The 12,529-nt window shown below is 43.4% G+C and overlaps 1 protein-coding gene across 1 annotated transcript in view; it reads left to right on the forward strand.

Annotated features, from left to right (window-relative positions):
- Window positions 1-6,532: 6,532 nt before the first annotated feature.
- MTMR14 (myotubularin related protein 14) overlaps window positions 6,533-12,529 on the forward strand; it is a 51,017-nt gene continuing 45,020 nt past the window's right edge. Inside the window, 4 exon segments of the mRNA XM_020980972.2 lie at window positions 6,533-6,881; window positions 8,699-8,847; window positions 11,384-11,460; window positions 11,463-11,491. Of these exon segments, the coding sequence (XP_020836631.1) occupies window positions 6,702-6,881; window positions 8,699-8,847; window positions 11,384-11,460; window positions 11,463-11,491 (435 nt within the window). The 5' untranslated portion in view covers window positions 6,533-6,701.

Below are 12,529 nucleotides of genomic sequence, written 5' to 3' on the forward strand. Positions count from 1 at the left end.
AGGTAATGGGGGTTAAGTGACTTGCCCAGGGTCACACAGCTAGCTAGTAAGTGTCTGAGGCTGAATTTGAACTCAGGTCCTCCTGACTCCATGGCCAGTGCTCTATCTGCTGTGCCACCTAACTGCCCTCTTCCAATTGTTCAAATAAATTTGCTCCTTTAAGTTTCTCTGGAATTTTTGGTCCATATTTCAAAGCTACTCAACCCTAGTCTTTTCACCAGAAAAGCTTGAACATACTCTATTTTATTAACAATCCAACAGTCCTGAGTTTTGCAAGGTAAGTTCTTGGTTGTAAGCCTTTATCTTGTACCTTTTGAAATACTGTATTCCAAGTTGTCCTCTCATTTTTAGTAGATGCTGCCAGGCCATGTGCAATCCTGACTAATTCTTTTGTACTTGAACTGCTTCTCTCTGAATGCTTGCAGTATTTTTTTTTCTTAATACGGGAGCTCTGGTGCCCTTTCCAGTCTCATCTCGTATTACTCCCCTCCGTGCACTGTGTTGCAGCAGAACTGGACAACTCTCTGTCTCCCCAACATGCTCGACATCTCTCCATGCCTTTGCCCACACTGTTACCTATGTCCAGGATATACTTTCTCTACTTTCTGAGGTCCTACCCATCCTTTAAAGTCCAATTAAAATCCTACCTTACCCAGGAAGCTTTCTGTAATTAATCCTGATTGGTAATCTCCCCCAAATTTATATAGCACTTTTTTGTGTAATTCTCCAATATATTTATCATGCTATATTGGGTATTATAACTCTCATGCAAAGCCTTCCTCAGTCCCACTTCATTACTGGGGCTCATTGCCTCTTCAGATTACCTTGAACTGTACTTATCTGTGCCCCTGTTGAACACACTCAAAGAGACAGAAAGTTCTTGAGGGAAGTGATCTTTTCATTTTTGTCTTCATATAGTCAAAGCATCCTTTGCATATAGGAATTGGCATTTAATAAATGTTGTCTGAATTTAACTAACTCCCTTTTGGTATCTAATTACCCCTAAGAAGGAAAAGGACTGTGTTTTATTTAAATTTTATATCTCCTCCAAAACCTTACAATTCTTTGCGTGCAGTAGGTATTTAGTAAAATTTGGTTGAATGAACAAACCTAGAAGTTTAGAGCTGGACCTTAGATATCATCTGGTCTAAGCTCCTCATTTTATAGAGAAGGAAACTAAGGTCCAGAGAATGGACATGATTTGCCTAAGGTCTTGCAGCTAAGGTGACAGGACAAGAGCATTTCGATTGGAAGTCAGAATGAGTTTTTTTTCATAGAAACAGTGTTACAAATTCTCTGTTTCTACTGGCTTCCTGCAGGCTTCAACTACATAAACAGGCTTTTGTGGGCTGGCCTGGGAGCTGAATCTCTATCTTTATGGAAAAATATATCCAAATATGTTCTAAAAAATTGACTTAAAAACTTTTGGAAGACGACCTCATAAAATGAGGGACATTCTATATAAACTTAAGTGCTTAATATATGCTAAGTGGTGGAGAGTCGGGGAAGAAGTCAGTTGGGTAAGGTTTCCTGGAGAAGATTGGTTCCCCCCAAAAAATGTCCTAGCCAAAGCCAGATACTTGCAAGCCTGAGAAGAAGAGACCACAGTTATCCTAGGAAATAGGAATGAGAAGATCAAATAAGGGAGCAGAAAAAATAAGCAAATTTAATAAGTTTTTCTTGTGTAGACAACAAGACAGGAGCTCACAATTCAACAAAATCAGTTTGCCAAGCATTTATGAAGCACCTCTTGCATGCAAGGCACTGGAGAGACAAGAGCAAAACCTGAACTAATCCCTGCCCTCAAGGAGCTTACTTTCTACTAGGAGGATATGATATCTCTGTACACAGATAAGTATACACAGATAAGCAAATATGATGGATATACAAAGTAATTTCGCTGGGGAGGGTTCAGTAGAAAAGCAGTAGCTGAACTGTGCTTTGAAGGAAGCTAAGGATTCTATAAATCAGAGGTGAGAAAAGCAGTGCATTCCAGACATGGGGGATCCCTACCCCATGCAAAGGTAAAGAGATGGAAGATGGAATGTTGTATACGGAGACCAATTCACAAACCAATTTGACTGTTAGTGAGAGTGTATGGAGGGGAGTAATGTGAAATAAAACAGGAAAGGTAGGTTCCATAGCTAGATTTGGAAGGTTTTAAATGCCTCTTAAATAGACTTAGCTTCTACCCCAAGAGAACGCCCACTTGAATTGAGATGGGAAGTGCATACAGGGGAAAAACTTTAAATCCCTTAAAAGTACAAATAAATATTAATTTGGCATATATGAACATTAGTGCTGAGGAGATCTGAATAAGTCTTATTTTTCATTTCTATACTTCGTTATTTGCCAAATCTGTCATATCACTGGTGTGGGTACTCTCTCCTGTGGAGCAGACAGCAGCTCAACCATACCTCTTCATCCTATTCAGGTCTGGCCCATATTGTTATCCATAGAACTCTCCACTGGGGGATACACTCATTGGGGTAGGGGCTGCCTCTTGATCTTTTGATGGTATGTAGAGACCAGTTGAGTATACAGGCTGGTTATCAGCTATATCACTAAAAGACCAGCCCACTTCCTAACCTTCCTTTAAAATCCAATTAAAATTCTCCCTTCTCCCAGAAGTTTTCTGTAACTAACCCTAGTTAATAATTCTCCACCCATCCACCCACCTATTCATAACCTCATATAGAACTTTTTTTTGTAATTCTCTAATACATTTATTGTGCAATATTGTATATTGTAACACTCATGCTGTAATTCTTCCTTTTTACCCCATTTAGTTTTGAGGGCTCGCTTTCCTTCTCATATGTTCTCTGATCATACAATTCTTTACTAATATCTTGCATGCTGCTTCTCCTGCACAATTCTTCACAGTTAACACGCTGCAACCTTCTCTCATCCATCATGCGTCTTTCTCTGGCACTTTGGTTAAGCCACAACTTCAATTCTTCGGGGACTGTGGTATTCCATGCATAGTTGTTTTTTTAAATTTAAATGAAGTTCAGTGATTCAATTAAACCAAATATTTATTAAGTTCCTATTGCATCCAAAACACTGTGTTCAGCACTGGGTATAAAAATATAAACCTGACATGGTCCCTGCCTTCCAGGAGCTGACAATCCAGGAGGAGGGTGGTGGAGAAATATGGCAAGCAAACAGATAAATCTGAAACAAGAAAGGGTATAATAAGCTCAAAGGAGAGATTCAGATAAAGAAATCTAGGACACTTTAGGATACAGCAACACTTTCAAATGAATGAATCAGAGAAGGCTCCATGGAGAAGGTGGCACCTGAGCTGAAACTTGGAGAAGGAGGATGTTGACAGTGGATACAGTGGAGAAAGCACTAGCTAGGGAGTCAAAGACCTGGTTCAAATGCCACCTCTGATGCTTACCACCTGTAAGATGCTGAATAAGTCACAAGTTCCCAGGGTCCTGGTTTCTTTATCTGTAAAATGAAGGGGTTGGGAGGCAGCGAGGTGGTGCGGTGGATAAAGCACCGGCCCTGGATTCAGGAGGACCTGAGTTCAAATCCAGCTTCAGACACATAACACTTACTAGCTGTGTGATCCTGGGCAAGTCACCTAACCCCATTGCCTAGCCAAAAAGAAGAAGAAAATGAAGGGGTTAGACCAGGCCTTTGATGTCTCTTGCAGCTCAAGGTTTATGATGCTCTGATCCCAGGACAGAAAAGCAATAAGGAAGTGCATTCCAGGGATGGGGGTGCTGTGTCAGTAGAGGGAATGTACAAGATAGGAAACTGCTACTGGTCTAATGTGATTAGAATATAGGGTAAAGGGAAGTATGGTGAAATAAGACAGGAAAAAAAAGGTTGGAGCAGGATTGCAAAGGGCCTTTATCCTAGGTTAGGACTTCCTAGTCTTTTTTTTTTTCTGGCATGGACCCCCTACTATGGACTTCTCCTAATAATTATGTTTATAAATGCACAAAAAGAGCAAACATAGGATTACAAAGCAGTCCAATTATATTGAAATACTTATCCAAATATTTTTCAAACAAAATTTACAGACCCCAAGTTAAGAATCCCTATTCTAGATGGTGGGGTTTGCATTTTATCATGGAGACAAAAGGGAACCACAGAAGGCTTTTAGGTAGTAGGATATCATGATGGCATTTGTACATTAGGAAGATTCTTTTGATACCTGACTGAAGGATGAAATAAAGAAAGGAGAGACTAATGGCCTGCTAGAGGCCATTAAATTAGTGCGGGTCATAAGGGCCTGAACCCTGTGAGTGGAAAATATGGGTTTTGTGTAGGTAGGAGACAACTGGGTAGATGTGGGGTGTGAGGAAGAGGGAGCTATCAAAGGTGACTTCAAGGTTTCAGGCTTGAGTATCTGTGAGGATTGTGGTGACCTCAAGAGGAATCACAAAGTTGGAAGGAGAGGCAGACTTTTAACGAGGTAGATGAGTTTGGCTTTTTCCGTGTAACATCAGTGGTAGCAGCAGTTCATTTAGGTGGAAGTGCCTGCTTATCATGAAGATTGGAGTTGATGAATTAGGGCTTGGGGGACCTCAAATTAGGGCTGGAGGTATGGATTTGGGGCACATCTGCATAGATTATGAAAAACCTTTGAGAGTGAATAAGGTTAGCAAAGAATGAATTATAGAGATAAAAGGGCTTTCCTAACTTGGCCTTTCGATACACACATCTTTAGGGTGTGGGTGGAGGATTGTGGTTTGTCCTTCGGTCTGGAAGAGAACCTTGACATTAGGAAGATGATGCCACGACTTACTTGCAAGTTAATGAACTGGTAAAGGAGAAGTTTGAATTGGTAGTGTTGGTAAAGATAATGAATTAGATAACTGGAGAAGAAGCAAACAGGTAGAAGAACCAAGAGAAAATGTCGTCCTGAAAAGATACTTAGTGGGAGATACTAACAATGATAGAGATGTTCTGGGATGATCATTCGCACACAGTATGTGCACAGATGGGATTCTCAGGCAGTGACTGGACTAGATAACCTCAGAAGCCCCTTCCAGTTGTAAGATTTTGTGTGTTGACAGAGTGCTGGGTCTAGAGTCAGGAAGACCCAAGTTCAAAACATAGCCTTGACAGAAAGTCCAGGAGGTAAGATGATTTGATTTTGTAGTGGCCCCACTGCATTTCTTGCAGCAACATAAGAACCTCATAACAGTCCTGTGAGCTGGGCAGTTAAGTCATAGCTATTTCTCCACTGGTAAATGAGGACACAGAGGCATAGGGAAATTAAATCACTCACCTAATGTGACCAAACAAATTTGTGGGGAACTTGGGGCTTGAAACCAGGTCACTGGACTTCAGTGTGCTCTTTTTAAACACATCTCACTGCCTTCTGAACTCATAATAGAATTAGGGTTTTACTGAGCTAAGTAAAAAAAAGACTTTTTGGAGTAGGTGAGGTAATAGAGGTACTGACATTCCTGGAAAGACAGCTGTCTCTGGACCCTTGGGTCCTTTCTTTCTGTCTCTCCCTCTGTATACGTGTATGCATGTATGTATGCATGTATGTTTGTGTATGCATGCACATACACAAGGGTCTTTGATTTCTTTGCATTATATAAGCTCATTACAGTATTGTTAGGTCAAAGACTGCAAAGTTTAGTGACTTTCACCATACAGCTCCAAATTGCTTTTCAGAACCTCTGAACAACCCACACAACAGCATCAGTGCATTAACGTACTTGCATCTCATTTTCCCCATCTCTTAAGTGATGGAAGTCAGGTTGGACTAAATGGCTCTGAGATCCCTTTTAGAACTTTCTCTTTCTCTCTCTCTTCCCAGCCCCCTTTCCCCTTTTCTCTCCCTGGCCCCTCCCACCCCAGTTTGCACATCTCCCATTATACTCGTTACACAGTGAGTTCCTTGAGAGCAGAGACTGTCTTTTGGGCCTGTTTGGCATCTCCTGCACTTAGCGCAGTGCCTGGCAAAGAGGTAGTGCTTAATAAATGCTTGTTGATGGCTAATGTATGTTTTGCATGACTTTACCTTTCAGTGGGTGGGGAAGGGGCCGGAAGGAGGGAGAGAATTGGGAACCCAAATTTTAAACTGCATGTTAAAAATAATTAAATAAATGAAAATTAAAAAAAAGAAAAGAAAAAGAAAAAGCTGTTGACTGTGTGGCTGACTCCCAGCCCTGATGTTTGCGCTTCCGTGACCCGAGCTGCTACCCTGAGGGCACAGCTTCGCCACGTGGCAATGCCAGCCGTGGCTCGCTTTAAGTGTGGGGACGCCTTCTCCCTCTTCCGCTCCAAAGCAGCGTCGATGGTCTCGACCAATTTCCTTCAGCCCACCAAACACGTGGAGATGGGCCTGCCCGCTCCCCTTAATTTTCTACACGTGGTTTCTTCCACGGCGAGAGGCGGGGACAGGGACGGGGCGGAGGTAGGGGGCGGGCCATCATCGGGGCGGGGCGCGCGTTCGGGACGCCGATTGGTCGGGGCCGGAGTAAACATCCGGTGTGGGCGTCGGCGGAAGTGTAAGCTGTTCCCGGCCGTGGCGGCGGCGGTGGCTGTGGCTGGGGCTGCGGTGGGGGGGATCGAAGGCGGGGCTCGGTCGGTTCCGGTCTGGGTCCGGAGCGCGGGCTGGCCTTGCGCGGGACTGGGCTGGGCCGGGCGGGCTGGCGGGCGGGCAGGTGGCCCGGCGGCATGGGCTGGTGCGCGGCGCGCTGAGGTGGACACGAGCCTGGGGCATGGCCGGCGCTCGGGCCGCCGCCTCCTCGTCGCCCTCGTCCGGCTCCTCCTCGGCTTCCTCGTCGTCGTCGTCCTCGTCGTCGCCGCCGCAGGAGCCGGGGCTGGCCGAGCTGCTGGAGGAATTCTCCCGGACCCAGTACCGGGCCAAGGACGGCGGCAGCGGCGCGGGCAACGCCAAGGTACAGGGAGGGGGCCCGGAGCCCCCTGCCCGGGGCTCTCTTCCTCTTCCTCTTTCTGGCCTCGGAAGGGAGCAGCAGGTCTTTTGCTTCCCCGCAATTCCCACTGTTGTTCTTCCCCAGCTTCTCTGTGGGCTCGAGGTCCGCCCCATTAGACTGTCAGCTCCTCGAGGGCAGGGACTGGTTTTTCCTGAAAGAGCCTCGGACACAGTAGGCGCTTAATAAGTGCTTGTTGACTCGGTGCCTGCGAGTTTCCCCCTTTTGGTTCTTAAAGACTCCTTTCTCCCCCTCTACGCCACCCCATGTCGGCTTATGACCCCAGTAACTCTAGGGGATACTCAGAAGGACCCCTAACTCGTTTGCCTGCTGTCTCCCCCATCAGAAGCTCTGCATAAATGCTAGCTGTTCGTATTATCAGTAAAATGTAGGGGTATCCTGTCTGTGTCTTGTCTGTGCAGGATTGTTTTGCCTGTTGGCTCTCTCATTAGACTGTCAGCTTCTTTAGGGGAGGTACTATCATTTGCCTTTCTTTATATTCCCCCAGAGCTTAGCTTAGTGCCAGGGCCCCCCAGACACTTAATAATCAGTTGAGGGCCCCTAACTGTTTGTAAAATGAAGGGGTTAGACAAGAAAGGGTCGATGTCTTCTTTAACCTTAGTGCTTTCCCTCTGAAACGACCCCTAATTTATCCTGTCTACATCTTGTTCATGCTTTTTTTGGGGGGGGTCATGTCTCCCCCATTAGACTGAACTCCTCGTGGGCAGACACTGTCTTTTGCCTTTCTTTGTATCCTTAGCACAATGCCTGGCGTATAGTCATGCTTTAATAAATGCCTGTTGCTTGTCGGACTGCACGTGATAGTCAGGTGTACCAGTAGGGATTTCAGTGACTGCTTCTGGGTATTAGATGGGCAAGCTCCGGCTTGGGTCAGGTAAGCAGTCTGTTTTCGGTACCTGCCCAGACATGCTGTTAAAACCTTTTGGGGTTTCAGATTATTCATTAAAGGGCTCCTTCAGTTAGTACAGAGTATTCTGTATCCCTCTGTATCTCAAAATGTCCAAAGTGAGTTTGATTTTTCTGTTAACTCTGGACTTCTGTCTCCATATTTAGTTTGTGGGGGGTCAGTTTTATTTACACAGAGTATTTGAGAGTTTTATCTGCTTCCACAAAGCACAGCGGTGGAAATACCTTTAATGTTTGCTGTGGACCCTACTATTAATGACAGTACTCTAAAGGTGATAACACTTTGTTCAGAATCGTAGTACCAGTACCTCCCTTTCATTTTTACTACTCAGAAAGGTTGTGACTTACCCTCCTAATTAAGATTTCCTGAGGTCACATCTACTACTTCCATTATTACTGTTTTGACACCTGTTAGAATCAGAATTGGTTATTTGTTTCCATGCAGTCTTTCACAGATAACATATAATTCTTCTCGGCAAGCCTCTCCCTAGCTAGTAGACAAAACAACTTCAAGTGATGATTTCCTTCCTATCCATAAGCAATAGGTTAAGAACTGTGTGCTTACACTGCTGCCTCTAGGGATCTCTTTGACTAGATATTTGTCACTGCCCAGTAGCCTGTCTGAAAAATCTAGGGCCAGTGAGTCTTATGGATTAGGATAGATATGATAACCCATAGCTGTATTCTTGGCAAGGACCAGAAAGGGACTCAGGGTGGAATAATGTACACAAGCAAATGTGTATTTCAGGTAAGTTAACCTATTAATATTCTGCAGTGACAAATTCTCCTAAGTAGCTTCAGCTGTGTGCCCAGGAAAACAGTACGGTATGCTTAGTTAAGTTTTAATCTCTTTTCAGGTTGAACGAATTGAGAAGAGATGTCTAGAGTTGTTTGGCAGAGATTATTGTTACAGTGTGATCCAGAATGTGAACGGAGAGATCTGTGGTCACTATCCTCGGTACATTGTGTACTTGGAGTATGAGAGCTCTGAGAAGGAGAAAGACACGTAAGTGGTTACTGACGATAGATATGGAAGACACTTTCTGAGATTCAGCTTTGAGGCTGGAGCTGCATTTAGGCAACTATTATTATAGGGTAGCACCTTCTCTGGAAGTACTTCCGCTGCATTGTTTTCTTGTTGACAGGAAGCCTTAGGAGTAGGAGTTATATAGTACCAAAGATTTTTTAAAAATTATTATAGTGTTATCCCTGTTCCACTATAGGGGCTTAAGCTGATTAAAGAGGAAAAAAAACCTCCACCAATAATATGACTGAAAAACAGACTCTAAGACTTCATGAAGTCATCACCCTTGATGTGGAAACCCAGTCATCAGTTCCCCATTTGGGGACAGATAGATATATAGAAGGAATCTTTTATGTAATTAGAGTCTAAAGAGTCTTGATAAAGGTGCCCATGGTTCTTTGGGGGCCAAAACAGGATTTATACAGTCACTAGGAGTGTTCAGGCAAAGGAAGAATTATTGACAAGGCAATATGGGCTGTGTCTCACACATACTGACAGTCGAAGTACCTGCTCTTTTCTCATAGTATTGGACTTCGTTGTAGTTATGTTATGTCTGGTGGGCGGGACCTTTCCTTTTCCCCTGTGGGGGCTATAAATTTTAAATTCCAGTCTCCTTACCTAAAGTTGAAAGGAGAGCCTTTCCTATATTTTAGTTGAAGGGTAATAGCAACATTAGTAACATTCTCTTCTTAAGCCCAGCCTTAGCCAGTTTGGGGGGAAAGGTCGCTTCTTTTGGAGGCCCACAGTTACTAGATCATTTCCAAGAAAGGAGCAGGTTAGACATTTGACCCAATTCAGTTTTCCAACTAAGGCTTAGCTTTGCCTTTTGTTGCACTAATCCAACATAAAGGATGAGATTGTTGCTGTCCATATCACTGGAAGTAGTGGTAGGGTTTCTGTGTTAAAGCCTTCATACAAGAAAAGCTTGTAGAGTTAGTTTTTACAAGACTATGTAATAAGGTGCTTGAGGTGGCAGTGAGAGTGGGTGTCGCCCTTGAAGGGGAAATCAGGGGGAAAAGATTGTGCATGTAAAAGCAAAGTAGAATAATCTTTGTTTCTCAGGCAAGTCTGGCTTTAATCTTGTTAGCTGGAGTTTCTTCAGACTAAGCTAAATAAGGCTCTGACTTGATCAATTTTAGAAACAGTCTAAGAAGAAGGACTGAACTATTGCCTGCAACAGGAAGACAAGTGGCTAACCTCAAACAGGGCAGACAGAGTTGAGGGAAGAAGACCAATCACCCATCTACTCAGAGTAGAAGCTTAGACAACATTTGATCCAGCATGAGGAAAATTCAGCCCCGTATTCTGATTTCCCTGTGTCTTGGGGAAGAAAACCCCAATAAATGGGAATCTTCTGGAGAGAAGGGTTGTAAGAGTTCGAAAACTACATGGTGATAGAGCCTATATAAGTTTTTAGACCTTTATTTTTGTTGACAATGTTGTGTGAAAGAGAAAAGGTTCTGGCTGACTCCTTTACTTAAAAAAAAAAAAAGTAAGCTTGATTATATCCCCTCACTTTGAGTAAAGGAAGCAGTCCTGACTGAGGAAATTGCATGGTGACTTGGTACCTCCTTTTTTTTTTTTTTAAGTAGTTCACAGACATTAGAAAGAACAAGAGCTTGCCATTAAGTCTTGGATCCTGGGTGGTCTGAACTTTTTTGGGCAGAAGTTGAAACCTGTTGGAAACAAGTGGGGAGGAAAAAGTAATAAAACTTTTATAACTTTCCCTGAACCCTTAACGTCTATAAGTGATTAAAAACACCACAATTGTATCCCTCCCCATTTCTCTATCCCACCTAATCTGTTTTAGAATATAAGTTTTTGCAACTAGAAATTGTGTTCTTCATCATATTCTCAGTCCCTGGAACATAAATGCTTGTCTGGTTGTTCTGTATAGAAGAAAAGGGGAAGGGATTCAGCTTCTTTTTTTAAATTTTTTTTGATGGGGTAAGAGAGGAGACCAAAGTATTGCTTCCCCTAGGCTACCTCCTGTTACTGGAAGTGAGTAATGGGTGTCAGTATGGTATATTTACTGGCTTGTGACTTTGGTCAAAGATGTGTGAAAGCAAGCCTTTGTTTTGGGAAGTGGCATTTGAGAGTATGTTCTGCTTTCATTCAGTGCTGAAACTAGTTCCTAGGTATGTTGAGGGGCGCCGTTACTAAATTTAGCATCTTGGCCATCAGGCCGAAGGCTGCAAATGAAGAGCACATCTTCCTGGTGACTTGACTGTCCCATCCCTTCCTTCTGTCCCTCTGCTGAGTCCCATTCTTTTTCTTTCTGATTTGAGCCAGTCTGTTGTCTGCCATTGGGCAGATGATAAAATGTTATCATCAGAAAGGGTCTTAGAATGTTGTAAGAGGCAGGTCCTCTCTTTCCACACATCTCTCTTTATTCACTAGGGCACTTGAAAGTTCAAAATGCAGCCAGATGACTGCTTCTAAGTCAGCCATATCTTTACCTCCAGCCTTGTGGCCTAAGCATGGACAGAGTACTAATTGCCCACTTTCTGTTAAGCAGGTTTGAAAGCACTGTGCAGGTGAGCAGATTGCAGGACCTCGTCAATCGAAGCAAGATGGCCCGATGCCGAGGGCGCTTTGTTGCCCAGTCATCCTCTACAAGGGCAAGGTAAAGTTGTCCCTGGGAGCACCTAGAGAGTGTGACCAGGCCCCTGTGGTGGTGGTGCAGGCCACCTTGGGCTTCATCTTCCAGGGTAATGACATGTATACATTATTCAGATGTTTAGGGATTAATGTTAGGCTAATTAGGGATAGGTTAATTGCTAAGTTAGGTAGCCCTGATTATTGGGGGGGAGGGGGAAGGAACAAGCACTTATTTAAGTGCCTCCTAAGTGCCCAAGACAGTGCTAATTGCTTTACAAATAAATATGATCTCATTTGATTATAGGAGTGCAGAAAAGGGATTGAGCCAAATGGATTGGGGTACTTAAAGAAAAACAGAAGAGAGTGCTCTATGGTGTGGTGGGGAGTAGCATGAGCAGAATCCAGAAGAGAGGAGGGATTGTGACTTGTAGAGAACAGCATGTGACCAATTTGATTTAGGGAAGAGGATACATGTTAAGCATATTGGAAGACATAGTTAGGTCTGTGTTACGCAGGACATTAAAAATGCTGGGTGAAAATTTTGGATTTGGTAGGCAATGGGGAGTCGGTTCTTGATTGGGAAAGTGACTTAATGAAACTAATTTTAGAAAAATTAATCTAGTAGTGATATGCAAGATAAATTGGAAGAGGTTAAAAGCTTAGAGACTGTCTTAGACACTGTTAGAGTGATATGAGTAGGAGCCCTTTGGTTAGGGTAGTCAGAGAGGGAAATATGAAAGATTACAGGGAGAAACAGCAGGACTCTGTGCTGTATTCGTTCTTTTTCTTTTATATTCAAAGATGACCACAAGATTACCATCTTGAGGCTAGAAGAATGGAGAAATAGGGTAATTGGAAAGGGAAGCCAAGCCAGTTTAACTGGGGGAAAATAAATTCAGCTTTGAGCACATCTAGTGTTAGGTGATGGGGGTAGGGGGAAGGCTGCTACATTTAAGTTGAGAAATCATAGAAACAGGTGCAAATAGGAACTGGAGCCCAGCATCTGAGATGTAAACTTGGCAGTCGTCTGCATAGTAGTAACAGTGAAAGCCATAAAAGTAGA

Source organism: Phascolarctos cinereus, unplaced genomic scaffold, assembly GCF_003287225.1.
Source record: "Phascolarctos cinereus isolate Bilbo 61053 unplaced genomic scaffold, phaCin_HiC Scaffold_4;HRSCAF=312, whole genome shotgun sequence".
NCBI lineage: Eukaryota > Metazoa > Chordata > Mammalia > Diprotodontia > Phascolarctidae > Phascolarctos > Phascolarctos cinereus.